Raw genomic sequence first — 25,547 nt, 5'->3', positions numbered from 1 at the left:
ATGGTTTAAACAAATATTATTAAAATGAAAAACAAAGGGTTCACACATAAAAAAAAACTTCCAATGATGTTACTGATGTCCAATCTGCACCATAGTGCAGGTATATGAAATAGGTCTACAAGTATAAGAAGATTCAATAAAAAGAAAATCTATATTACAAAACATACTGAAACAAGGTAGAAGCCCAGTAACAAACATCACTTTAATGCATTGTGGAACAACCAAAATACACTTTCCACACTTAATACATCTCTCTGAAGGATTCACACATTACAATCTCCATGAAAGAGACCTTTAAAGGGATTCTGCTAATTTCTTCGCACACTTAATAAACCATTACATGGACAGCATCAGCGTAACAAACTCTCAGAGGGTTCAGATCAGACAAGGAGACAGTGGACTAAACCTTTTTTGTTGTGTTTTGTTTAAAATATAATGAAGACAGACATTACAAAACAGTTCCCCTTGACACCAAAATCTTTGTCAGTGAAGTCATTTCAATAACCTTTTCATTTATCATGATTTATCTACGTATATTCTATCCATTTCTTTTTTCATCTATTGTGACATGCATATGTTCAATTCTCTGTAAGTTATAAATATATACAGATATGTTTTAGAGATAAATATATCTATTATTATATCAATTTTTATCTAAATAAATATAAACATCTTCACTGGCACAGCTTCATTATTATTATTATCATGTTATGATTACCACTCTAATCATTTGTACTGTCATCTACACTAACATTGACATTGGTGGAAACATACAACTGACTCTTGACCTGAAACAAGCACTTAACTCGCACAGGTCACACACAAGATTACAACGAAAGATACAGTAACGTTTCTGATTTTCCCAATCATATCTTGTTATATGCTTATGAACTTCATAGACTGACTGAGAAAAAGACAAAATACAGCTCCAACATGTCGATAATATACAGTATATGAACTGAACCTGGCAAAAGCGTTGGACAAGGAGTGAAGGTAATAAAGTGAAGAGAAATGCATGTATCTGCACCTTCTTGGCATGGCATTATATTGCCCAAGCTGTGAAGACATGTTCACTGTTTGTGCAGACACTAACACTAATGCATTTACACAGTGATATACAGACCTCTACGGAAGGCCTGAGAGGCCATAAATGATTACTTCTCTCTTTTGTTGGGAGTCTTTTGACTTAATTTTCTTGTGATTTCCAAATAACAAAAGAAAAGTTGTTTTCTCAAAAGTTGGGGGTCGGTAAGATTTTTTTTTATTTTTATAGTATCGTATGCTCACAAAGGCTGCATTTATTTGATTAGAAAATACAGTAAACAGTGACTTTTTTATTTGAATATATTTTACTCCTGTGATGTAAAAACTGAATTTTGAGCATCATTACTCCTCATGATTACTCACATGATCCTTCAGAAATCATTCAAATATGATGCTCAATAAACATTTCTAATTATTATCAATGTTGAAAACAGTTGTGCTGTTTAATATTTTTGTGGAAACTGTGAGGCATTGATTTAAAATAAAAATCTTTTGTAACATTATTAATGCCTTTTGATGATTTTAATGTATCCTTGCTGAATAAACGTATTCATTTCTTTAAAAAATATATTTTTTAAGAAAAACCTTTGAAAGGAAGTGTATGGATATAGAATTGTTTAAGAGACGACATGAGAAATAGTGAGGAACATACAGAAAACCAAAAGTAAAGATCACAAGAAAAAAAACCTTTGATATGTTCATATCACAAAAAAATTAAGTCAAGATTAAGAAAAAACAAAACAAAAATAAATAAATAAATAAAATAAAATAATGCATGGCCTCTTAAGGTTTCTGTAAATCTCAGCTGCCATAAGTGCAAACATTTACCAAACATACACTCACAAACATTTACACACACAATCAAAGGTCAAAATGTGCATGGAGGACAGTGATACGGGTCACAAAACACAAGCTTTGGTGTAAAATCAGATTTGAAACAGTCAAACCGGGAAATTAAAAATTTCCTTCTGTGCTGTCACAGATTTTCAACTACCTCAAAAACTGCAATCATATTGAAGTCTGAAGAAAAGAAACAATATGATTAAGACACAGCAGACCATACCATTGGTTAGGTGTGGTCCAAACTGCCTGAGCCTCACAGCCTGAATGCAGCTGACGATCAGAAGATGATGAGATTATTCAGCTCCCGTGTAAGATAGTATCAATGTGATAAAAAGAAAACATGGACAGCAGGCTTCTGCTCATCATCATAAATTGAAAAACTCTCCGAGGTCTTTTCTACGATCTCTGAGGTCTCTTCAACAATCTACGTCTCCCCATAATATTAATGATAAGGGAGAGTGAACACAAATAACACTGAGATAAAGCCCCCCATTCAATAGAGTAGTGTTTCCCAACCCTGCTCCTGAAGGACCCCCAACACTGCACGTTTCCCCATGTGATAATGAGCTGATGAGTTGAATCAGGTGTGTTTGATTAGGGAGACAAAGAAAACGTGCAGTGTTGGGGGTCCTTCGGGAGCAGGGTTGGGAATCACTGCTATAGAGAATAGATTCAAACCCTTAAAAATAACACACTGAAACCTCAAGACGCTCCCAGATGTTTGCGTTTTAAGTCAAAGTTCTTTTCCATAGATCACTGACTCTACCGTGTTAGTATTATGTGACCTCCAGAGAAGCAGGAGAGACGCGGTCACACTCGGCACGGGAGCGCAGGCTGTGCCACTGTTCCACCGGGGTGCGCTGGGAGCTCATGAGCCGGCGCCAGTGCGTGGTTTCCTGCGGGCCAGTGGAGAACTGGCCAATCACGATGCGGCCGACAAAATCGTTGCTGCTTTTCATATTGTGCCCGTAAACTAAGAAGGAAAAGACATCAAATCAATGTTACATTCGGAAATAATCAGACTAACACCTTATTAGTGATAATGGCTGCTTGGAGTTTCTGTACTGCGAATGAATTAAAGTGATATAGCTCACCCAAAAACTAAAATTGTGTCATCATTTACTCACCATCAAGACAGACAGTTGATGGTAGCCATCGACTGCCATAGTATTTTTTCCCCCTATGGAAGTCAATGGGTGCCGTCAACTGTCTGGTTACCAACATTCTTCAAAATATCTTCTTTTGTGTTCAACAGAACAAAGAAACTCATACAGGTTTGGAACAACATGAGGGTGAATAAATGACAGAATTGTCAGTTTTGGGTGAACTATCCCTTTAAGATTTCCCCCCTCTATCCATTGTTTTATACAGACATATCAGGGGTTTTACCATTAAAAACATTTTCATTACTAAAAAACATTAACTGAAATAAAATAAAATGTAAAAAAACGTAAACTTATTTTATTTCAGCTATAGATGCAGAGGCAACATTTCTCATTTTAAGTTGAAGTACTAAAATGACTTTAAATAAACAAGAACTTAATAAAAACAGACATATTAAAAAACACTAATAAATAATGACCATAAAACAACTAAATGACAAAAACTTTAACTTAAATTAGAATGAAAACAGAAAACATAAGTCAAAATATAAATAAAAACTATAATTATATACAGTATAAATGATACTAAAATAACACTGACACGAATGTATCCTCTCATTTATTTTGCTTATTATTCATCTTTTCTGTCAATCTCTTTTTCTGCGCCTCAATCCAATTTTGTAAATGGAGTTGGGTCAGAGTATGAGACACTGTTAATTTCATCACGTTGCTCCTAAACAAGATTGAAGACTTTTTCCCCCGCTGATTTTCCCCTCATTCCTGTAACTGGCAGCGGAGTGCTGGGAAAATAGCAGGAAACGCAAATAATATTGTCACAAAGCCTAGAGATGGCAGTCAAGGATGCAGCCGCACTTCAGACAAGGATCTCACAGCATCACGACTCCAGCTGCAGACCAGAGCTGGTAAAACGCCGTCACCAAGCAACATCAGCAGCTCTTGAGAAGAGCTTATCCAACTGAACGCCAAGGACTCCTTCACCTTGGTGTGGCTCAAGTATACAGTTAAAGTTCGTATTACAGCCTACAGGAGCGAACATAATATGCATTTCAACTACTCCTTCTCCTAACCACTATTTGAATTCAAGGTGGAAGACAGTCCTATTTAAAGTGGAGAGTTAAAGAACCTTCAATTAGATTAGCTGACACTCTTTTGTGGAATAAAATGTGAATATATGACAAAATGTAAAAAAACAACAACAAAAAAAACATAAAAAAAATATTAAGTAGTCCACATGACTTTTGCGCAGCGCTATATTCCAACCCAAGCCTGTGAGTCTAATATCGTCAATGAATCAGCTGATTCAGTTCATAAAGCCATTGTGAATTACTGAATGAATGATTGAATGATCATGAATCCATTTCTTGAGTTCATCTCCCAGACTCAATGATCCGGTTGCAATGGTTAACAGCCAATTAAAAGGGGAGATTATCAGTTAAAATAAATAAATAAACCAATTTCAGTCAGTATTTAAAGGAGTAGTTCATTAAATGAAAATGCTGTCATCATTTACTCACCCTCAAGTTGTTTCAAACCAATATGAATTTATTTATTCTGCTGTACACAAAGGAAGATATACTGAAGAATTTCTGTAACTAAACAGTTGATGTTTGGAAGTCAACCCATTGACTTCCATAGTATTTCTTTATTCATCAACTGTCCGCTTACCGACATTCTTCAAAATATCTTCCTTTGTGTTCAGCAGAAGAAATAAATTCATACTGGTTTGAAACAACTTGGGGGGGGGGAGTAAATGATGACAGCATTTTCATTTATAAGTTAACTACTCCTTTAAGAAGATTTGGAATATAATGCAGAAGTTGAATGGACCGCTTTTATGATAATTTTATTGTGTGCTTTTGCATCCTTTTTGGAATTTGAAAACTCCCCATTCATTGTAATTGTAAATGAGCAATCAGCAAGTTATCCAAAATTTATCCAAACAAATGTGTTTGGAACAACATGAGGGTGAATAATTTCTTTTTTTTTTTTCAGAATTTTTATTTGTCACTTTTTTGATCATTTCTGACCAGTCCTTTAAAACAGGAATAATTGAAAAAACACTTCCGATATTAATCTTCCCTATTATTCGATAAAAGAGTTTGTTAAACCACATTCATGTCTTCATGCTCTGCAAAATATATGTCAGTTAGGAGACAAACATTGAGCTGTTTGGATGGCTGACATCATCAGTTTAAACCAAAGGAACAGGCGTGGTGAGTGTTTGGCGCAGACGCATGCACTGGACTCGCTATGTTGAGCTGTTGACATCATCAGCATGTGTCACATTCAACAGTCCTGAGGGAGCTCTCCAACTATGGGTTGTGATGAGGTAAAGATCGTTCCTGTTGGCTCTGAATGGGAAATACTAAGGCTGAATCAAGTGTTTTCTTATAAGGCATGAATATCTCCTACTCCAAAGGCACAACTGTGTATCAAAGGAAGCAATTTTGAAAAGTAAAGAGGGAAATCTTCAGCTCAAAACAACACATAACAGCAGTAAACCAATATGAACACTATCATTTACCCCACTATCATTATTTTAAATAACCCTCTGGTACTGTTCGCGTGGCAGTCAAAAATGACCTTTTTTTTTAATATTTAAACTAAATGATTTTATTATATTTCAGTTCAATAATATTTTTTATTTAATATTTTGTATTTTTAGGGGATTTTATGGTACTAAATTATATTTATGCAGTAGTTATAATCCAATTATTCCTTTTTTGAGCATGGACCTGAAAATGAATACATCTTTAATGCTTTGGAGAAGACACTTAAGTTTGATCTTTTTTAAAAGATGACACTTGGCAGATTATTTCTGAAGTAAAAAAAAAAAAGTTTAAAACAGTGAACTTGAAATTTTACATTTATTGTTATGAAAAATGCACAAAAATACAATTTTGATTAAGCATGTGAATAAACAAAATGAATGTTATTATTATTATTTGTATTAGTATTGTTATTATTAATAATTCTATATTTGTATTATTCAAATGCTATAACTAAACTATCTGAATACTTTATTTTAAAACACTGGATGTTTGTATCAACCTAATAATAATTAATAACAATAACAAAAATAATAATATACAATCATTAATTTTGTGTTTCATATTATTATTATTATTATTAACAACAAAAAAAAACAAATTAATAAATAAATGTTGTATTATTAGAATGGTAACTAAACTAATATCTGATTTCATTGTTTTAAAACACTGGATGTTTGTATTATATCTTAAAAATAATAACAATAATATAATAATCAATTTACAATATAATAATATACAATCAATAATTTACAGTTTAATATTATTAAACAAACAAACAAACAAACAAATACATATTTTTATTATTAGAATAGTAACTAAACTAATATCCGATTAATTTGTTTTAAAACACTGGACGTTTGTACTGCATTTTGCTTATGTTGCCTCAGTATACTCATGTAAGTACATTTATGACGTTTCTGTGCATTAAAAAGTCTGTGTAAACACACATTTTGTACTAAACAGGACAATCCAAATATCTCAGATCACTAGTGAAAGCATCACACCTATGATGATGGGCACAGTTTTGACCCTTTCCAGTGCGCATAGCTGCCTAATGGGAGTCATGTTGAACAGAGCCAGAAGATCTGTTTCCACTCACTGCTTATGGATAGCATATGGACATAACACCACCATTAAACTCCTATTACCTGCTCAGCCAGAGGGATCCTTCAGTTAAAGACAAAGAGAATGATAATGGGATATGCAAAGATATAAAAGTAAAAGAACTGACAAAAAAAGCGAGCTAAAGAGAAGAGAGAGACTCATCAAACAGACCAGGAGTGAGAGACAGAGTCCCAGCAGGGGTGGGATTGCAGGCAGCGTTTGATTGCAAGTCTTTGTAGTCAGAAACATCAGAGTGAAGCAGTGGGCAGACGGCCCTGGCTGGTACCACTGAGAGAGACACATGCTGACCAGCCTAGATGGGGCACAGGCTGCACTCACCCTTTAGAATGAGATATTCCTGTATTTAAATAACACTGTCGACTCAGCAGACTGATTAAAGCTGAGGAAGCCAGTGAAAACTAAACGTTGGACTGGGCTTGCTGCTCTCTACTGTCTCAAATGTCCGGTTATGAGCATAGGCCACTCTCGGCCCTATGCAATCATAGTGCATGGCTGCAGCTGGGTGATGAGTGCAAATATTAAATGTCAGTGTGTACCAGTGCATAAAATCTCAGCATGAACAACTAGGTACAGGTCAGGTTCTGACTGGCAGCATTGGTAATTGAATAAATCCTATTTGAATTTAAGCGAACCTTAATGAGGTTTCCCAAGGCAGCCCTTGGTCACAAGCTTGATTCAGTAATTGTGAGGAATTGCAACATACATATCACCAGGTTTAAAATGGACATGTCCTACATGTGGCTATTCACCTTTATTGTATTAGGTATCCAGCTAGATAGCTTCAACTGTTATGAATAGGGCAATGACTTTTAGTGTAACATTTTTTTAAATATACACTCACCGGCCACTTTATTAGGTACCCCATGCTAGTAACGGGTTGGACCCCCTTTTGCCTTCAGAACTGCCTCAATTCTTCGTGGCATAGATTCAACAAGGTGCTGGAAGCATTCCTCAGGGAGTTTGGTCCATATTGACATGATGGCATCACACAGTTGCCGCAGATTTGTCGGCTGCACATCCATGATGCGAATCTCCCGTTCCACCACATCCCAAAGATGCTCTATTGGGTTGAGATCTGGTGACTGTGGAGGCCATTTTAGTACAGTGAACTCATTGTCATGTTCAAGAAACCAATTTGAAATGATTAGAGCTTTGTGACATGGTGGAAGCAGCCATCAGAGGATGGGTACATGGTGGCCATAAAGGGATGGACATGGTCAGAAACAATGCTCAGGTAGGCCGTGGCATTTAAACGATGCCCAATTGGCACTAAGGGGCCTAAAGTGTGCCAGGAAAACATCCCCCACACCATTACACCACCACCACCAGCCTGCACAGTGGTAACAAGGCATGATGGTTCCATGTTCTCATTCTGTTTACGCCAAATTCTGACTCTACCATCTGAATGTCTCAACAGAAATCGAGACTCATCAGACCAGGCAACATTTTTCCAGTCTTCAACTGTTCAATTTTGGTGAGCTCTTGCAAATTGTAGCCTCTTCTTCCTATTTGTAGTGGAGATGAGTGGTACCCGGTGGAGTCTTCTGCTGTTGTAGCCCATCCGCCTCAAGGTTGTGCGTGTTGTGGCTTCACAAATGCTTTGCTGCATACCTCGGTTGTAACGAGTGGTTATTTCAGTCACTGTTGCCCTTCTATCAGCTCGAACCAGTCTGGCCATTCTCCTCTGACCTCTGGCATCAACAAGGCATTTCCGCCCACAGAACTGCCGCTCACTGGATGTTTTTTCTTTTTCGGACCATTCTCTGTAAACCCTAGAGATGGTTGTGCGTGAAAATCCCAGTAGATTAGCAGTTTCTGAAATACTCAGACCAGCCCTTCTGGCACCAACAATCATGCCACGTTCAAAGTCACTCAAATCAACTTTCTTCCCCATACTGATGCTCGGTTTGAACTGCAGGAGATTGTCTTGACCATGTCTACATGCCTAAATGCACTGAGTTGCCGCCATGTGATTGGCTGCTTAGAAATTAAGTGTTAACGAGCAGTTGGACAGGTGTACCTAATAAAGTGGCCGGTGAGTGTATATATCACACCAAAAATACACTTCTGTTCAAAATTTTTTTAAATGTTTTTTTTTAACAAGTCTCTTATGTTCACCAAGGCTGCATTTATTTGATCAAAAATACAGTAAAACCAGTAACATTGTTAAATATTATTCCAATTTAAAAGAACTGTTTTCTATATTAATATATTTTAAAATTAAACTAATTCCTGTGTTTGCAAAGCTGAATTTTCAGCATCATTACTCCAGTCTTCAGTGTCACATGATCCTTCAGAAATCATATGATGATTTGCTGCTCAAGAAACATTTCTCATTTGTGCTGCTTAATATTTTTGTGGATAAAATTTTTAAGGATTATTTGATGAATAGAAAGTTTAAAAGAATAACATTTATTTGAAACAGAAATCTTTTGTAACATTATAAATGTCTTTACAGTCACTTTTGATCAACCGAATTCAATCTCTGAAATAAAAGTATACATTTAATTGAATAAATCCTTACTGATCCAAAACTTTTTATATAAAAAATATATTATATATATTTTTTTAAATATATGCAAAATAATGCATACAATCATGCCAATTCAATTAATTTGATAAATATTCCTACCACTTGAATCTTTAATATACACAAAAAAGTAAATAAAAAATTGTGTTTGCTAGAAAGGTCAAGAAAGGTTTGTTTAGAGATCTGTATGAATGTTTTTCTGTTGGCATATTCCTGTGTACATGTTTATGTTCAAAACAATACCTGTGAACACAAGACTGACTTCACACAGGTCCTCTTGAGGCACACGGAAGCTAAAGGACTCATTGTAGCAGGGGTCAATGGTGCCTCTCATACAGGACGTTTTCTTAGTCTTCATCAACTTAAGACCTGTCACCAACTGCACCTTCACAAAAGGATCTGATAACAGAGAAGTAACTTTGTTAAAGTTGACGTAAATTGCCATCTGAAACAAATTTCACTTTTGTAATGTAACATTTCTGAGTGAAACAGGTTACTCAGTGACAAAAGATCCAGGGCAAGACTTGATTTTATTCATCAGGAAAAGATTGGATTATGAAAGTGCACATTACATACCAAAATGGAGCAAGACCAGACTGTAAAATCTAACAGTTGTTCTAACTAACACTATTTAGTTAACTTTACTTAATGTCTTAACTTAATTGTAGAAATCTAGTAATTTCTTACTCAGAAAACCCAAATTAATATTAATTGATTGGTTTGAGTACCATTTTGTCATTCTTAATACACTTTTCACTTTCATTTCTTCCACTTCTGCTGCTATCTTTCTCCTTAGTTGTATTCACTCATTTTCCAAAGTTTAAGGGAACACCACATAAGTTTTCTTCATAAATTGATGTTGATTTCCTAAAATGGCTTTGTATGAAGTCACCATTACTATTCCATTTGGTTGGGCACTTTGAACGTCATTTCCTTCCAATTGATGCAGTGATGCAATAAGAAATCAAAGTTGTTTGTGCTTTCAAAGAAAGAGAAGTAATAGGTTGCTTTTAAAAGGTGACCTAACTTCTAACTAAACCATCTACTTTTCATGTAGAATTATGATCTATTAAAACTGTGTTGCTAACACTTATGTCATTAACACCTTGTGAATCATAAAACTTTTAATTGGGTTTATATAATACATTTTATTTGTTATTTATTAATTGTAACACTAACAGTTTTATTTGCAATTGCTTATTTTATTCATGCCCCAATGCACTCCGGGAGTCATTAATTCTGAGTAGCTACACTAAGTCAAGAGTAAATCCCAAGTAAATTATCAAGTACTCTCAACAGTTCTTTTTTAGTTAGAACTCTCGTGTAAGTGAACTACACCAACTACAACATTATTGTACTGACAAATAACTATTCCTATTTCCCTTAGAATTTAAAGAGCAGAACGAGGAAAACACACTGAAATAGATTTACCTGAACCTTGGCACATGTCGGTCTGAAGCAGCTGCTTTGCTCGGATGATGTCCACATTTAACCTGCCAGCACTGGGCAGGTAGTTTAAGGACAGAAGCAGCTCACCAAGCTCAACCTCATTCTGAGAAACATCACATTCAAGAAATCAGTGTCATGATAATGATGTCAGTAAATTAACACTTTGTACCGGTACTTATACTACCTTTTTAAATGTGACAACAACTAAAATGAAAGCTTTAATGTCAGAGTCATTTTAAAATAAAAAGCATTTGTAACATGACAAGTTGCTGGTTTGTTCAGATAGTTTCTTGACAAATGCTTCAGGTTAATATCAATTGGAACAGAGATAAATACAGAACCGTTCAAAATATTAGGGTCTGTACGTTTTTTTTATTTTTTTTTTTTAGAATTGAATGCTTTTATTCAGCAAGAATGCCTTAACTTGAGCAAAAGTGACAGTAAAGACTTTTATAATGTTACAAAAGATTTCTATTTCAAATAAATGCTTTTCGATTTAACTTTGTATTCATCAAAGAATCCTGAATAAATGTATCAGTTTCATGAAACATTAAGCAGCACAACTGTTTTCAACATTGATAATAATAAGAAATGTTTTTTTTTGAGCAGCAAATCATCATATTAGAATGACTTCAGAAGGATCATGTGACACTGAAGACTGGAGTAATGATCCTGAAAATTAAGCTTTGCAATCACAGGAACAAATTACATTTTAATATATAGGCTATATATATGTATGTATATATATATATAAAAGTGTTATTTTAAATTGTAATAATATTTCACAATATATTATCAAATAAATGCAGCCTTGGTGAGCATTTCTTTCAAAAGCAATAAAAAAAATCTTACAGACCACAAACATTTGAATGGTAGTTTATCTTTTTGAGCTGCATATTAAACCTCTCAAAACACAAGGTTAATGTTCGTTTAACACATCCTAAACACAGATCTTGTAGGTGGTGTGGTGTGCATTCTTTCGAGGCAGGGCACTCTGGCATATGGCTGCAATGATTTCATATTTTTCTAAATAACTTAATTTACTTTTATGTGGCCTCACTTCATCATGTTCGTCATTGTGCAAGCGGCACACCTAAAATAAATGAAAGAAAAAAAAAGGTATGAGTGGTATTACCTGAGAACTGGGCACCAGGGCCTTCCACCAATGCCCTCCCTTCACTAGGTCAACCTCACTAAGAGGAAGAGACACTTTCCCGATGACACAGTGGCGTGAAAACTTGTCGAAGTCAACCAAAGAGAGCAGTAGGGTGCGTCTCTGGGCCTCCAGGAAGGGGAGCTCAAAAGTGAAGCGCTCTTCAAACACGGGGTTCTGGGTCTTGCGTTTAACCCCAGTCTGCCTGGAGTTCTTGTGGTCGGGGAGCAGGCTCATCTTCACGTAGGGGTTTGAGTGGGCCATGTCTTGGCGAGCACCGTCGCACGTTACCGGAGGGGGCAGATCCCGGGCCTCGATGACTCGCACGCTAAGGTGGCCATTGATAAGATCATACTGTGTGCTGAAGTGCAGCATGCCTAGATGGTATCGCGCCAGGATCTCTTCATCCGTCAAAGAGTCAACATCATCACTGCATGAGTCCAGGGAGTACAGATGAGGCTCCAGTTTGCGGAAGTAGTCATCTGGTGGTGTCGGGGGCTTACGCAGGGGCTGCACCACTTCCTTCCTGGGTCCCATGGCCCAAAATTCAATCGGCTTTACATCCACCATGGGGGAGCTTGGTCGTCGGGAGTTCAGACCTGTGATATGGGAGAGCCATTAAGTAAAATTCAAGTCAACATACTCACGCTAATCTGTTTAAATTGAGAGTGAAGTCTTGGCTCACTGGAGTGCTGGCCAGCCAGGCTGAAGGTGGATCGGGACGTTTCTGAGGTGGGCGGCCTGCAGTTTGTTGCGGTGTCAGATTGAGCAGGTAAAGCATGGTCGAGAGCCATGATGTGAGAATTTGTGCCTTTATCGTCATTGCATTCATTGACACTGAAAGAGATGACTTTGTTAAGCCTCAGTGACACTACTGGCATATTCCCTGTTGAAAAGTCCAACGTACATTGACATTTACACTACTGTTCAAAAGTTTGGGGTTGGTAAGATTTATTAATGTTTTAAAAAGTCTCTTATGCCCACCAATGCAGCATTTATTTAACCCAAATATAATTAAAACATTGTGAAAGTGAAACATTATTACAATTTAAAATAACTGGAAATAAAACCCATAACCTTACTGTAAAAAAATAGCTGCCTTAAATTCAGTACATTCAATTTGGATGTTTAAGTAATTTCAACTTAAATTACATTAACTGACTTAAAAAAATAAGTTGAATCTTGTATAACTTGTACAACTGAAATTGCTTAACTTATTTTGATGAGTAAAAGTAATGAAAAGCATATGTTGTCATAACGTATTGATAATATAAGTATTTACAGTGTTGGTGTTGCTACTAGCGTCATCCTCTACTATTCGAACTACAGGTTATGTTACCATTTTAACTATAGCAAAGCTTTCTTGGTCAACCAGCGGCAGGAGAAGGACTAAGGTTATTTAAGCTGTATGATGTTTATGAAACATTATGTGTGGGGTAATATTTTACTTTGCATGAAACACTATGATTACAGATGCTTCTGCCCATTAAGTCGATCACACAAATTCATGCTAAACTAGTGCCAACTTCTGAAAAGAAACCACATTTAGAAGAGGGAACAAACTTTTGCTAAGCAAAATCTGACACTCTGACTGAATCCACTTCTTAATAAATGTACACTCATATTATTGCCCAGTGTTGTGTAATATCTGTCACATCATCATCTAATCTGGTTGTTTTCCAACTATAGAGGTAAATATTCTGTGCGGGATTTCTTTGTCCAGGCCTGATTCCGAGTCATCCCTTGGGGATCATCAAGGACCCTTTGTGTCCATGACTACAGCTCAGAGGGAGATAGTTGTCATAGCAACGGGCGATTCTAAATCAAATGGCCTTAGGAGCAATTCGAGGCAACGAGAGAGGCTGGGCTTACAGGGCGAGGTATATGTCATGACCGTACAATCACAGTCTGGAAGTACAAGCTTAAAGATGCATCCCTTGCATCTCCAATGTATTATAAATTTAACACCCTTCTATGATCACTTTTTTTGGAAGCTCATAGTCAAAAGTCTTGCCACTCATCCAGCCATTTTGTCCCCGTTTTTGGTTTTACACAAACATCCAATTCCCACAAAGCATGAGCTCAGCCAGATCAGCATAAACCAGTAGTCTCTGGTGACCACCTCATCTCCATACCAAGTTTTACAACAGGAAACTAATGATAATAATGAAAATATTGCAAAATGGAAAAATAGACATGTATGGCCACCTTTGTTTAGTCCTGGTAAAAGTCACTGAATGATGTCATTAAGAAGGATGATTATAAAAGGCTTGCCAGCTTGTGGTGAATGTGTGCATTCAAAGAACTAATTATCCCAGCAAATACATGAATCACTTCTCCATTTAAATCATATTACCCTTGCTGTTCCTGCATGGGAACACAAATAGCTCCACACCCCAGTCATTATGATCTTGAGTAACAGGGAATAGACAAACAGGATCCTACAACGTCTCAGGAAAGCCATCTGTTGCATCAATATCACTTCCATTAGCCCGGAAAACCAATGACTACAAACTAGAGCTACATGATTTACTGCTCTATTAACAGTAGCTAAAATTAAGCAGGTAATTTGCAATGTAAGTAGAGAAGTAAAGATATTGTAACTTTATAAGAAGCTTACACTCAGTAGAGGATATCACAACTATGATGCCATAACCTTGTACTGAGCACCTTGAATTTCGCAATTACATTCATACTATGTTTTCAGCATGTACACAGTGCAAAGTATGCATTATATGCACATGCCAAAAAGTGTTGGTGTTACATACAGTATAATGTATCAATGCGACGTGCTTGACCTTCTATTTTCAGTATGATAAATAAACAAGAAGCTATATCAACAGTACATTTATACATATATATAGTATATTGCAGTATATATATATGTATACCATGCATATCATGCATGTGTATTCTCTGTATGAACGGAGTCCCAGATTGTATTCTGTACTACATTTACAAAATGCACAGTGTTAAATTGAAAACACTGATGGAGAAATGATGTCACAATGCAGTGTGCTCCACTATGCTTCCAATTTAAAAAAAAAAAAAAATCAGTGGAGTAATTCTTCATTAGCTGAAGATACAGTTAAGATATTTTACACGTGAATTTAAAATAAAAATTTGCTGAGATGATAACTGGATTCTGAGATGATAACTGGATGCCACATGCTGAATTAAACATGAAATGTAGTATAATCAACGTGACAGTAGTATATCAAACTCTTGTCATACAGTTATTGAATTCCAGCATACTACTTCATCCATATTCATAATGAACATTCTTGAATTATTATGTTTTTAATCAGACTGCCAGTGACAACACATTTTATACATAATTATGTAACACTTTACAATAGGGTTTTATTTGTTAACGTCAGTTAAGGTATTAACTAACATGAACTAACCATGAGCAATACATTTGTTACTGTATTTTTCATCTTTGTTACCATTAAAATACAAAAATACAGCTGTTCATTCTTTGTTCATGTTAGTTCACAGTGCATTAACTTATGTTAACAAATACAACTTTTGATTTTAAAGGGGTGGTTGACTATGATTTCACTTTTCTAACTTTGGTTAATGTGTAATGTTGCTGTTTAAGCATAAACAACATCTGCAAAGTTACATGCTCAAAGTTCAAAGCAAAGGGAGATATTTTCTTTGAAAGAAATTGCAACAAACGGCTGTTAGGGACAACAGGACATTCCTCCCGGGTTAGTGACATCACGAATCCTAAAATTTACATAAATCCCTCCCTCAGGAACACAATTTATAGATTATCATGACAGAATATGCTAATCAATGACTAGAAGATAACTACACATAAGCTTCATAAATTCATCAACTAACCATTCAGAAATGTTGTTTACATGTTGTCACTTCTTCCTGAGTTTCTCCATCTTTCTGACTCCGGTTTGAACATAAAAGGCTAAAAGATTTTGAAGTTTTCAGTGCATGTCTGTGTGAGGTAAAAGGACACAAGCTCTTGAAGCTCCGCCCTCTGTGCGGAGCACCAGCTCATTTGCATTTAAAGGGACAGACACAAAAACGTTGCGTTTTTGCTCACCCTCAAAAAGTGACAACTTTAACATACTATATAAAATATCTGCGGTATTTTTGAGCTAAAACTTCACATACACACTCTGGGGACATGAGTGTATTAGTAAATGTTTAAATTGACATCAACAAAGATTAATAAATGCTGTAGAAGTGCAGTTTATTATTAGTTTATGTTAACTAATGAAACCTTATTGTAAAGTGTGACCCAAAATTGGATTAACATGCAGACTTACTGTATCAACTTAATTGCATAACTGCTAGCACCATTTGCTGAATTAAATATGAAATATATTGAGGTCATGTGACAATAATTTATAGCATACTACTGTTTATAGACTACCATTCAAAAGTTTTGGGTCAGTAATATGTTTTGTTTGAAAGAAATCAATAATTTTATTCAGCAAGGATGCATTAAATTGATCAAATGTGACATAAAAAACGAGCCTTTAACAGATGGGATTGTCTTGTCTCATTCTGACTCTGACTCTTATGATGCGAGAGCAGACAGATGAGATGAATGATGTTCTGGGTTATTTTGTGTACGGGTGTGTACTCACAGCCATGATGGAGTCTGAGCTGGAAAAGGCCCCAGAATCTCCACCTCCTCATCAGTCGACTGACAGCAGCTGCACTCCCAGCACCACTGCCAACAGGAGCGACACGACCAGCGACACAACAGCAAGTCAGACAGTCTGGACAGAAGACCCTGAGATCAAGACCGCAAAGGGACACAAAGAGACCATCCAGTAAACAGTAACTGACTGACCTGCACAGGCAGCAGAATATACTTAGGCTACAAAGCAAATTATGATGATACAATTTTTTTTGTTTTGTTATTCTCTTTTTGGTCAACTGCAGCTTGAAGTATAAATGTAACAAGAGCCTCAGAGAAATAAATTCTAACATCTCTATTGGGACTCTTATATTCTAGTGGGACATTGTAGTAAACTATAATAACAGCTTTAATGCTGTTCTTTTGAACTTTCTTTTCATCAAAGAATCCTGAAAAACGTATCACAGTTTCTAAAAACATAAATCAGCACAACTGTTTTCAACATTGATAATATTAGGAAATGTTTTGGTAACACTTTAGAATACGGTTCCTTCGTTAATGAATAACTACACAGGAACAAATGAGTAACACAATATTAACAATCTAGTAACTACTATTAACTAACAAGAAATTCTGATTAACAAATTAGTAAGTAACAGCGCACAGATGAAAGTGGTAGTTCACTATTAACTAATCAATAACTACTTTTTTTTAATGCTTCCCAGAGAACTACTGTAAGAATCATGGTAACTAACTAGTAATGACTCAAGTGTTACTACATACTTCTAAAGGAATTACTAATTCTTTTAAGCTTTTGAGGTTTTTGGTGAAGTTTTAGATAGTAATTCCCATAGAAGTATGTAGTAACACTTGAGTAATTACTAGTTAGTTACCATGATCTTCACTTTAGAATACGGATCCAAATAATTAGTAATTCCTTTAGAAGTATGTAGTAACACTTGAGTAATTACTAGTTAGTTACCATGATCTTCACTTTAGAATACGGATCCAAATAATTAGTCATTCCTTTAGAAGTATGTAGTAACACTTGAGTAATTACTAGTTAGTTATCATGATTATTACATGAAAAGCCAATCCTAAAGTGTAGAATCTTCTAATCCTTAACAAGATATTTGCACACACGTATGAGGTAGGAGACATTAATAAAATCTTTTTTTTTTTGCGAGGTATAGGTTAAATAATAAAATAACTGTATGTGGTATTTGGATGGCCGATAACTCAATATGTTCCAGCCGTCACCGTGACTCTGGCCAATTTTCTGGCATTCCTCTGGACTGGCATTGAATCACTACAGGACAAGTAAGGTCCCGACAACTGCATTTAAAAAGCCATTTCTTTAAAATTATTCAGTTGATAAATAGTTCTCTAGGAGAGAGCATAGGCTAATTATTTCCCAAATCATAAGTCTGCTATGCTATTACATATTGATAAACCTTGTGTATTTGTTTACAGCAGTTATTAATGTTAATGTAGTGCTAGTCATTTGTCCTGCATTAGTTATTGATTAGTTTTGCATGAACTATTAATCTTCTTCAGTAGTTCTCTGGGAAGCATTAAAAAAATAGTATTATAAATTAGTTAATAGTGAACTACCACTTTCATCTGTGCGCTGTTACTTACTAATTCATTATTCAGAATTTCTTGTTAGTTAATAGTAGTTACTAGATTGTTAATATTGTGTTACTCATTTGTTCCTGTGTAGTTATTCATTAACGAAGGAACCGTATTCTAAAGTGTTACCAATGTTTTTTTGAGCAGCAAATCATCATTTTAGAATGATTTCTGAAGGATCATGTGACACTGAAGACTGGAGTAATAATGCTGAAATTTCAGCTTTGCCACCACAGGAATAAATTACATTTTAGAATATATTAAAAACAAAAGAGTTATTTAAATTATTATTTAAATTCTATAGACTTCTTTCAAAAACATAAAAAAAAATCTAACCAACCTCAAACTTTTGAACGATAGTGTGTATATATGTATACATATATATATATATATATATATATATATATATATATATATATATATATATATATATATACAGTATATATATTATATATACTGTGTATATAAATATATATATATATATACACACACACACACACACAATTTTGTTTCCTGTTGTGACATGCTTTCAACTGAAACAGGAAACTGGGGTGGGACAAACATTACTCAGTCACTTCTCAGTGTGACCGTTATTAGGTTGGCCAGAACCGGGACCAGATGTTTGGATAGAGGTCCTTCAAGAAAGAGATGTTAGTCTTTTCACAACAAAACTTGCTTGATTTAGACTAGCTGACTCCAACGAGACAGGAAAACACAACAAGATCATAAAGATTACTTGCTCCAAAAAGCTAAGTCACTCTCACCTCCGCTGAGGCTGAATATGTAGTTGGTTAAATAATGAATGACTTGAGACAGGATGTTGAAAAAAAAAAAAAATCCAGCCCAAAAGATAGAAATAAAAGGTCAAAATACAACTCTGATTATGTAAACACAATCTTTTATTTATTTATTTAATGGAAGCAAGTTTATGTTTCAAAGCATTTAATGGTCTGAAAGGTCTGAGGGTGTCAAGCTTCTAACTAAATTTCTAACTTATTTGGAGTCATGCATGTACGGATAAATTGTTAAACAGGATCTTGGAGTTGCTATAAAAATACAGTAGCCTTTTTTCTATATCATTGTTAATGAACAGATATGAGCAGTTAGAAGGTTGAATGAATTACTTTTCTGTACATACCTCATTGATAGGCTCCAACTGTTCTTTTTCAAAGGTTGAGTGCAGCAGAGAATTGAGTTCATGCACAGGACATAGAGGAAAAAAAAGAGTTCAGTGAGAGGACAGGTCTCTTTATTGAATGTTCACTATTTGTATTCAAATAAAAAAACATTTTAATAATTAATATTAATGAAATTTGTTAGCAACCTTTGCCTAATTGTTTTTAAATTAATAACATTATTAGAAATATTTAATCATGTTCATGTTTTCTATGATATACATTGCTCAAAGGTATCAGTAAATAACATAACATTGCTTAAAATAATTCATTAAAGAATCCTGAAAAAAATTATCAAACTTTCCAAAAAATGATTTTTAAATTAAGCAGCACAACTGTTTTCGACTTTAATAATAAGAAATTTTTCTTGAGCAGCAAATCATTAGAATGATTTCTGAAGGATCATGTAACACTGAAGACTGGAGTAATGATGCTGAAAATTCAGCTTTGCATCACAGGAATAAATTACACTTAAAATATATTCAATTAGAAGAAAGTTATTTTGAAAGAGAGTTATTATTCACAATATTAATGTCTTACTGTATTTTGATCAAATAAACGCAGCCTTGGTGAATGTAAGAGCCTTCTTTCAAAAACATTAAAACCTTTTACAGACCCCAATGCTTTGAACAGTAGTATTATATACACTCACCGGCCACTTTATTAGGTACACCTGTCCAACTGCTCGTTAACACTTAATTTCTAAGCAGCCAATCACATGGCGGCAACTCAGTGCAAAGGGGCTGTTTACACCTGGCCACTTCATGCGTTTTCTGTGATCGGATAGCTATCCGATCGTGAAAAGACCAGGTGTAAATGCCCTCCGAAACGCATTCGAGACGGATTTGAATCCGATCGCTCAAACCACTTCAGGAGGTGGTCTGGGCCGCATTCCAGGCGAAACTGGACAAGTGTAAATGCATCTGGTTGTTGAAACCACATATGTAAATTTTACTCCTCCCAAAAATGCTAAAAAATAAACGTGTGAGAGCGTGTTATATAGGCTATAGTCAGATATGACGACGCTACTGCAACACGCATTAACGCAGATGAGCAGCTGAGTGTCATCAAGCCAACGTGCAAACTATCGTAAATCAAAGTGAAAGTAAGTCGCAGACGCTTAACACACAATCATCTTCATTAAAAGTAAAGAAACGAAATGATCTTACCAGGGCTGTTGCCGCTCTCTCTTATTGCTCTCTTTGATTTTGAAATTAGCTGATGATCAATAAAATGCAGCTCAAATCTGTTGCTTTCGGTGACGTGCACTCCATTAAATCTGCATATAGCGCGGGAATTGAAGATCGGATTTATATCCGATTTGCAAAAACACATTTATGGGGCTGTTTACACCTGGCCACTTCATGCGTTTTCTCAGATCGGATAGCTATCTGATTTATCAAAACGATTCCATTTACACCTGGTCACATAAATGTGTTTTTGCAAAACGGATATAAATCCGATCTTCAATTCCCGCGCTATATGCAGATTTAATGGAGTGCACGTCACCGAAAGCAACAGATATGAGCTGCATTTTATTGATCATCAGCTAATTTCAAAATCAAAGACCGCAATAAGAGGGAGCGGCAACAGCCCTGGTAAGATCATTTCGTTTTTTTTACTTTTAATGAAGATGATTAGTGTGTTAAGCGTCTGCGACTTACTTTCACTTTGATTTGCGATAGTTTGCACGTTGGCTTGATGAATAGATGCTCAGCTGCTCATCTGCGGTAATGCGTGTTGCAGTAGCGACGTCATATCTGACTATAACATGACATATAGCCTATATAACACGCTCTCACACGTTTATTTTTTAGCATTTTTGTGAGGAGTGAAATTTACATATGTGGTTTCAACAACCAGATGCATTTACACTTGTCCAGTTTCATCTGGAATGCGGCCCAGACCACCTCCTGAAGTGGTTTGAGTGATCGGATTTAAATCCGTCTCGAATGCGTTTCAGAGGGCATTTACACCTGGTCTTTTCACGATCGGATAGCTATCCGATCACGGAAAACGCATGAAGTGGCCAGGTGTAAACAGCCCCTATGTGACCAGGTGTAAATGGAATCGTTTTGATAAATCAGATAGCTATCCGATCTGAGAAAACGCATGAAGTGGCCAGGTGTAAACAGCCCCTTAGGCATGTAGACATGGTCAAGACAATCTCCTGCAGTTCAAACCGAGCATCAGTATGGGGAAGAAAGGTGATTTGAGTGACTTTGAACGTGGCATGATTGTTGGTGCCAGAAGGGCTGGTCTGAGTATTTCAGAAACTGCTAATCTACTGGGATTTTCACGCACAACCATCTCTAGGGTTTACAGAGAATGGTCCGAAAAAGAAAAAACATCCAGTGAGCGGCAGTTCTGTGGGCGGAAATGCCTTGTTGATGCCAGAGGTCAGAGGAGAATGGCCAGACTGGTTCGAGCTGATAGAAGGGCAACAGTGACTGAAATAACCACTCGTTACAACCGAGGTATGCAGCAAAGCATTTGTGAAGCCACAACACGCACAACCTTGAGGCGGATGGGCTACAACAGCAGAAGACTCCACCGGGTACCACTCATCTCCACTACAAATAGGAAAAAGAGGCTACAATTTGCAAGAGCTCACCAAAATTGAACAGTTGAAGACTGGAAAAATGTTGCCTGGTCTGATGAGTCTCGATTTCTGTTGAGACATTCAGATGTTAGAGTCAGAATTTGGCGTAAACAGAATGAGAACATGGAACCATCATGCCTTGTTACCACTGTGCAGGCTGGTGGTGGTGGTGTAATGGTGTGGGGGATGTTTTCCTGGCACACTTTAGGCCCCTTAGTGCCAATTGGGCATCGTTTAAATGCCACGGCCTACCTGAGCATTGTTTCTGACCATGTCCATCCCTTTATGGCCACCATGTACCCATCCTCTGATGGCTACTTCCACCATGTCACAAAGCTCTAATCATTTCAAATTGGTTTCTTGAACATGACAATGAGTTCACTGTACTAAAATGGCCTCCACAGTCACCAGATCTCAACCCAATAGAGCATCTTTGGGATGTGGTGGAACGGGAGATTCGCATCATGGATGTGCAGCCGACAAATCTGCGGCAACTGTGTGATGCCATCATGTCAATATGGACCAAACTCCCTGAGGAATGCTTCCAGCACCTTGTTGAATCTATGCCACGAAGAATTGAGGCAGTTCTGAAGGCAAAAGGGGGTCCAACCCGTTACTAGCATGGGGTACCTAATAAAGTGGCCGGTGAGTGTATATATATATATATATATATATATTGGGTAAGTGTGCTCCCTGAGGAGCTGGTCTGATTGAAAAATAAACAAATAAAAAAGCAGAAACCTTTGAAGCTACATCCAGTAAGGAAAAAGTTGCTATAAACCTCAAATATTGTCCTACTTGTTTTGTATTATGGGTTTTAATTTAAGAGCACTGTAATAATCCACCTTTGCATTAAAGTGTTATTGCACTAATTTATTTTGATGAGCATCCCAAAAAGCCACATTCAAATTAATCTGTATTTAAAAAAAAATATCGAACACCACTGGTCAGACTTTATAAGGGACAGAGTCTAAAACACATAACATTTTATCTGACTGCTTACACACAGTACAGTTATATTCCTTCCTTTCAACACCAGTGAACATCTACTGGTTGATTTCTCTCCCGTTCCCCACCCCCTGTTCCTACTCTCTTGCTCCTCATCAGCGGCCCAATGTTGTCTAAGCAATTAGCTGTGGCTGTAACCATGGCAACAGTGATACGAACTCCTGTCCCACCCAGCCTGCACCTTGCTGCCGCCGGCTCAGGCAGAGATGACGCATTAGGGTCACTGAGATGGGAGGGATGGGACACTATCCCCACTGGTCCACATGGCCAGTTCCAGCAAGCGCTATTCCCATACCAGGGGTCTTTAGCACAGTTCCATAAATCATAATACAGCATACAGACACACAAATACACCGCCACAGTTTAGACGTCAAAAAGAAGCTGCATTCATACTTAATTCACAAAAAAACATCAGTCTGTCTGCAGCCTATATGGTTTAAATGAAAATATCACACAAATCCCAAATCCCATATAAATCAATCGCCATTAAGTTTTTACTGTATATGACATATAAAAAAATATGTCCACAAATATATATTGAGAATTTACTCATCAAATCCTAATATTTCATAAACAATAAGACATTAAAGTGAATAAATACAAACAAATCATACATTTAGGAAACTGAAATGGTTTTAGGCCTTGACCAGAAATAATCGTCAGATAAAAATAATAATAATCTGATTATGAACGAATGAGCAAAGGAAGACACATATGAAGATGAAAAGTGTAATCCAGAAGGATCCAGATGGGAAAGTAGTGACTGGGACTCACCTGTGTGTACGCCATCCTCCTCTTACTCTCGCCCCACTGTCTCACTTCCCATCCAGAGCAACATGACACTCTCTGTATCCAGATTTACTCAGTAAAAGAGAGAGAGAGAGAGAGAAAGAGAGAGAGAGAAAAAAGAGGGGGGGAAAATCTGTAGATGTGACTCGAGTAATGAATTCAGGTCTCTATGGACTAGGTTCCTCTAACCAGCCTAACAAAATCTACTTCAAGAGTGATGGGCCAAATACAAAACAACAAACAAACCCCCTCTTCCCTCTCTAGCTATCTCTCTATATCTCCTCTTCCTCCCCATCATCTTCAATCCCACCCACTCAGACACCTAATCCCCCTCTCTTTCCTGCCTCCCTCTCCAGTCTCTTGTCGTGCCTAGTCCTCAGAAATGACACGCCAGACAGCGAGCTCTCCTCTCCCTGGAGAGAGCAGCGCCCTCCTTCCCCCTCCTGCCCTGAGTTTCTTTCAGAGACCAATGACTCATCCATGTTTGCAGAAGCACTGATGTATATCAAATCTCTTATGTGCATCCCTCCCCGCCTCCTCCAGTCTGTTTTTACAACACCTCGCTGGCTGCCTGCAACCACTTGTTTGTTCACTTCACCACGAGAGTCTGAGGAGAGATGGGCAGACGGCAGGTAAACGGACTAATTGCTGCCACGGCAACACGTTAGTTACACAGGGAGTTTATGAGAGCTGGGGTCTGTGCGGCCACCTGCTGCTGCTCTGACTGAGTGACTGAGGTAGGCAGACGTGCTACCATCTTTAAGACATGACGCACAAGTTGTTCTGGAGAGTCTATAAGATGTATATATTAGTAATTCCTGGTGCTGTATTGTAACCTGAGTGGGTGGAACACAAGGAACTTTAAAGCAAGTTTCCTTGGAAACGGTAGGGACACACGACCTGTTGCTGCGTCAGCTGCCGACTCAGAACTACCTCGCTCACCAGATGAAACTACGCATGGACTCTGAGCATCATGTCAGGTTATGGGGTGTAGAGTTTCACAGAGAGCGTTCGACTGATCTACAGCACTTGAAAAACAGACACTAAAGAGTTTATTTTATAAAGAAATTAAAGGGATAGTTCACTCAAAAATGAAAATTTTGTCATAATTTATTACACACCCTAGAGTTGTTCCAAACCTGTCAAGTCAAGTCACCTTCATTTATATAGTGCTTTTAACAATATGGACCGTTTCAAAGCAGCTTTACAGTGATAATAGGAAATTAAAGTAAGAGATTGTTTTGGCTTTACAGCAGCTCTAGAATAAAGTTATTGTCCAGCTAAAGTTAGTATTGATAGATTCACTTCCGTTGCAAAGATCATTAGTTATTAGTTATTAACTTAGAGGCCGCTAACGTCTCGGTTACTAACGTAACCTCGGTTCCCTGAGAGTAGGGAACGAGTATTGCGTAAGCAGCTTACGCTATGGGAAAACTCCTTTTCTCGAGAATATTGAAGCCAAATTTTTAAAACGCAGTGCAGCTGCACAGCAGACATACAGCTGAGCGTCTTAGCACGCTCATTGGCTGTGCCGGGGCAACTGCACGAACCTATAATGGCGAGGTGGCTAAGACGCGTAAATCAATCAGGTCACGCGTCAGAACCTGCCAGAATGGGCGTGGCTTATAGCTATATAAGCTAGGGGTGGCACGGTTCACAAAACCCACGGTTCGGTTTGTATCACGGTTTTAGGGTCACGGTTTTCGGTTCTGTACGGTTCTTGTTGTTATTTTTTCTTTTAATCTTTAACACTCCAGAAATGTACTTCAGCATAATATATAGCTTAATTATCCACAATTTAGGATACAGTATTAACAAAAATGTTATATCATGCAATCATGCACAAACTGAATTTAAGCACATTATTGGGACCATCTCCGAGGAAAGCTAGGTGAGATTTTGATAC

General features: G+C 36.9%; 1 protein-coding gene across 2 annotated transcripts; it reads right to left on the bottom strand.

Moving 5' to 3' along the window:
• Nucleotides 1-1,737: 1,737 nt before the first annotated feature.
• syt17 (synaptotagmin XVII) lies at nucleotides 1,738-24,238 on the bottom strand. 2 transcript variants are annotated; one of them, XM_056264022.1, is made up of 8 exons: nucleotides 23,627-24,238; nucleotides 19,206-19,228; nucleotides 16,440-16,588; nucleotides 12,506-12,657; nucleotides 11,803-12,419; nucleotides 10,650-10,770; nucleotides 9,462-9,617; nucleotides 1,738-2,860 (listed from the first exon to the last, which is right to left on the bottom strand). In XM_056264022.1, the coding sequence occupies exons 4-8, from the start codon at nucleotides 12,612-12,614 to the stop codon at nucleotides 2,664-2,666; spliced, it is 1,200 nt and encodes a 399-aa protein (XP_056119997.1). In that variant the 5' UTR covers nucleotides 12,615-12,657; nucleotides 16,440-16,588; nucleotides 19,206-19,228; nucleotides 23,627-24,238; the 3' UTR covers nucleotides 1,738-2,663. The 2 variants fall into 2 exon arrangements, with proteins under 2 accessions (XP_056119997.1, XP_056119996.1); XM_056264021.1 differs by having other exon boundaries at nucleotides 19,206-19,223.
• Nucleotides 24,239-25,547: the final 1,309 nt, after the last annotated feature.

The sequence above is a fragment of the Rhinichthys klamathensis genome, unplaced genomic scaffold (assembly GCF_029890125.1).
Source record: "Rhinichthys klamathensis goyatoka isolate OS25496 unplaced genomic scaffold, OSU_Roscu_1.1 h1tg000213l_1, whole genome shotgun sequence".
NCBI lineage: Eukaryota > Metazoa > Chordata > Actinopteri > Cypriniformes > Leuciscidae > Rhinichthys > Rhinichthys klamathensis.
Note: the sequence above shows the minus strand (reverse complement) of the source record. Positions and strands in the feature narration are given on the sequence as shown.

Coding starts and splice junctions, on each gene's coding strand:
- syt17 (XM_056264021.1), bottom strand. Junction 10,771..11,802: donor CCCTGGTGCCCAGTTCTCAG/GTAATACCACTC, acceptor GATGTTTCTCAG/AATGAGGTTGAGCTTGGTGA. Junction 2,861..9,461: donor AGTCAGTCTTGTGTTCACAG/GTATTGTTTTGA, acceptor TTTCCTTCTTAG/TTTACGGGCACAATATGAAA.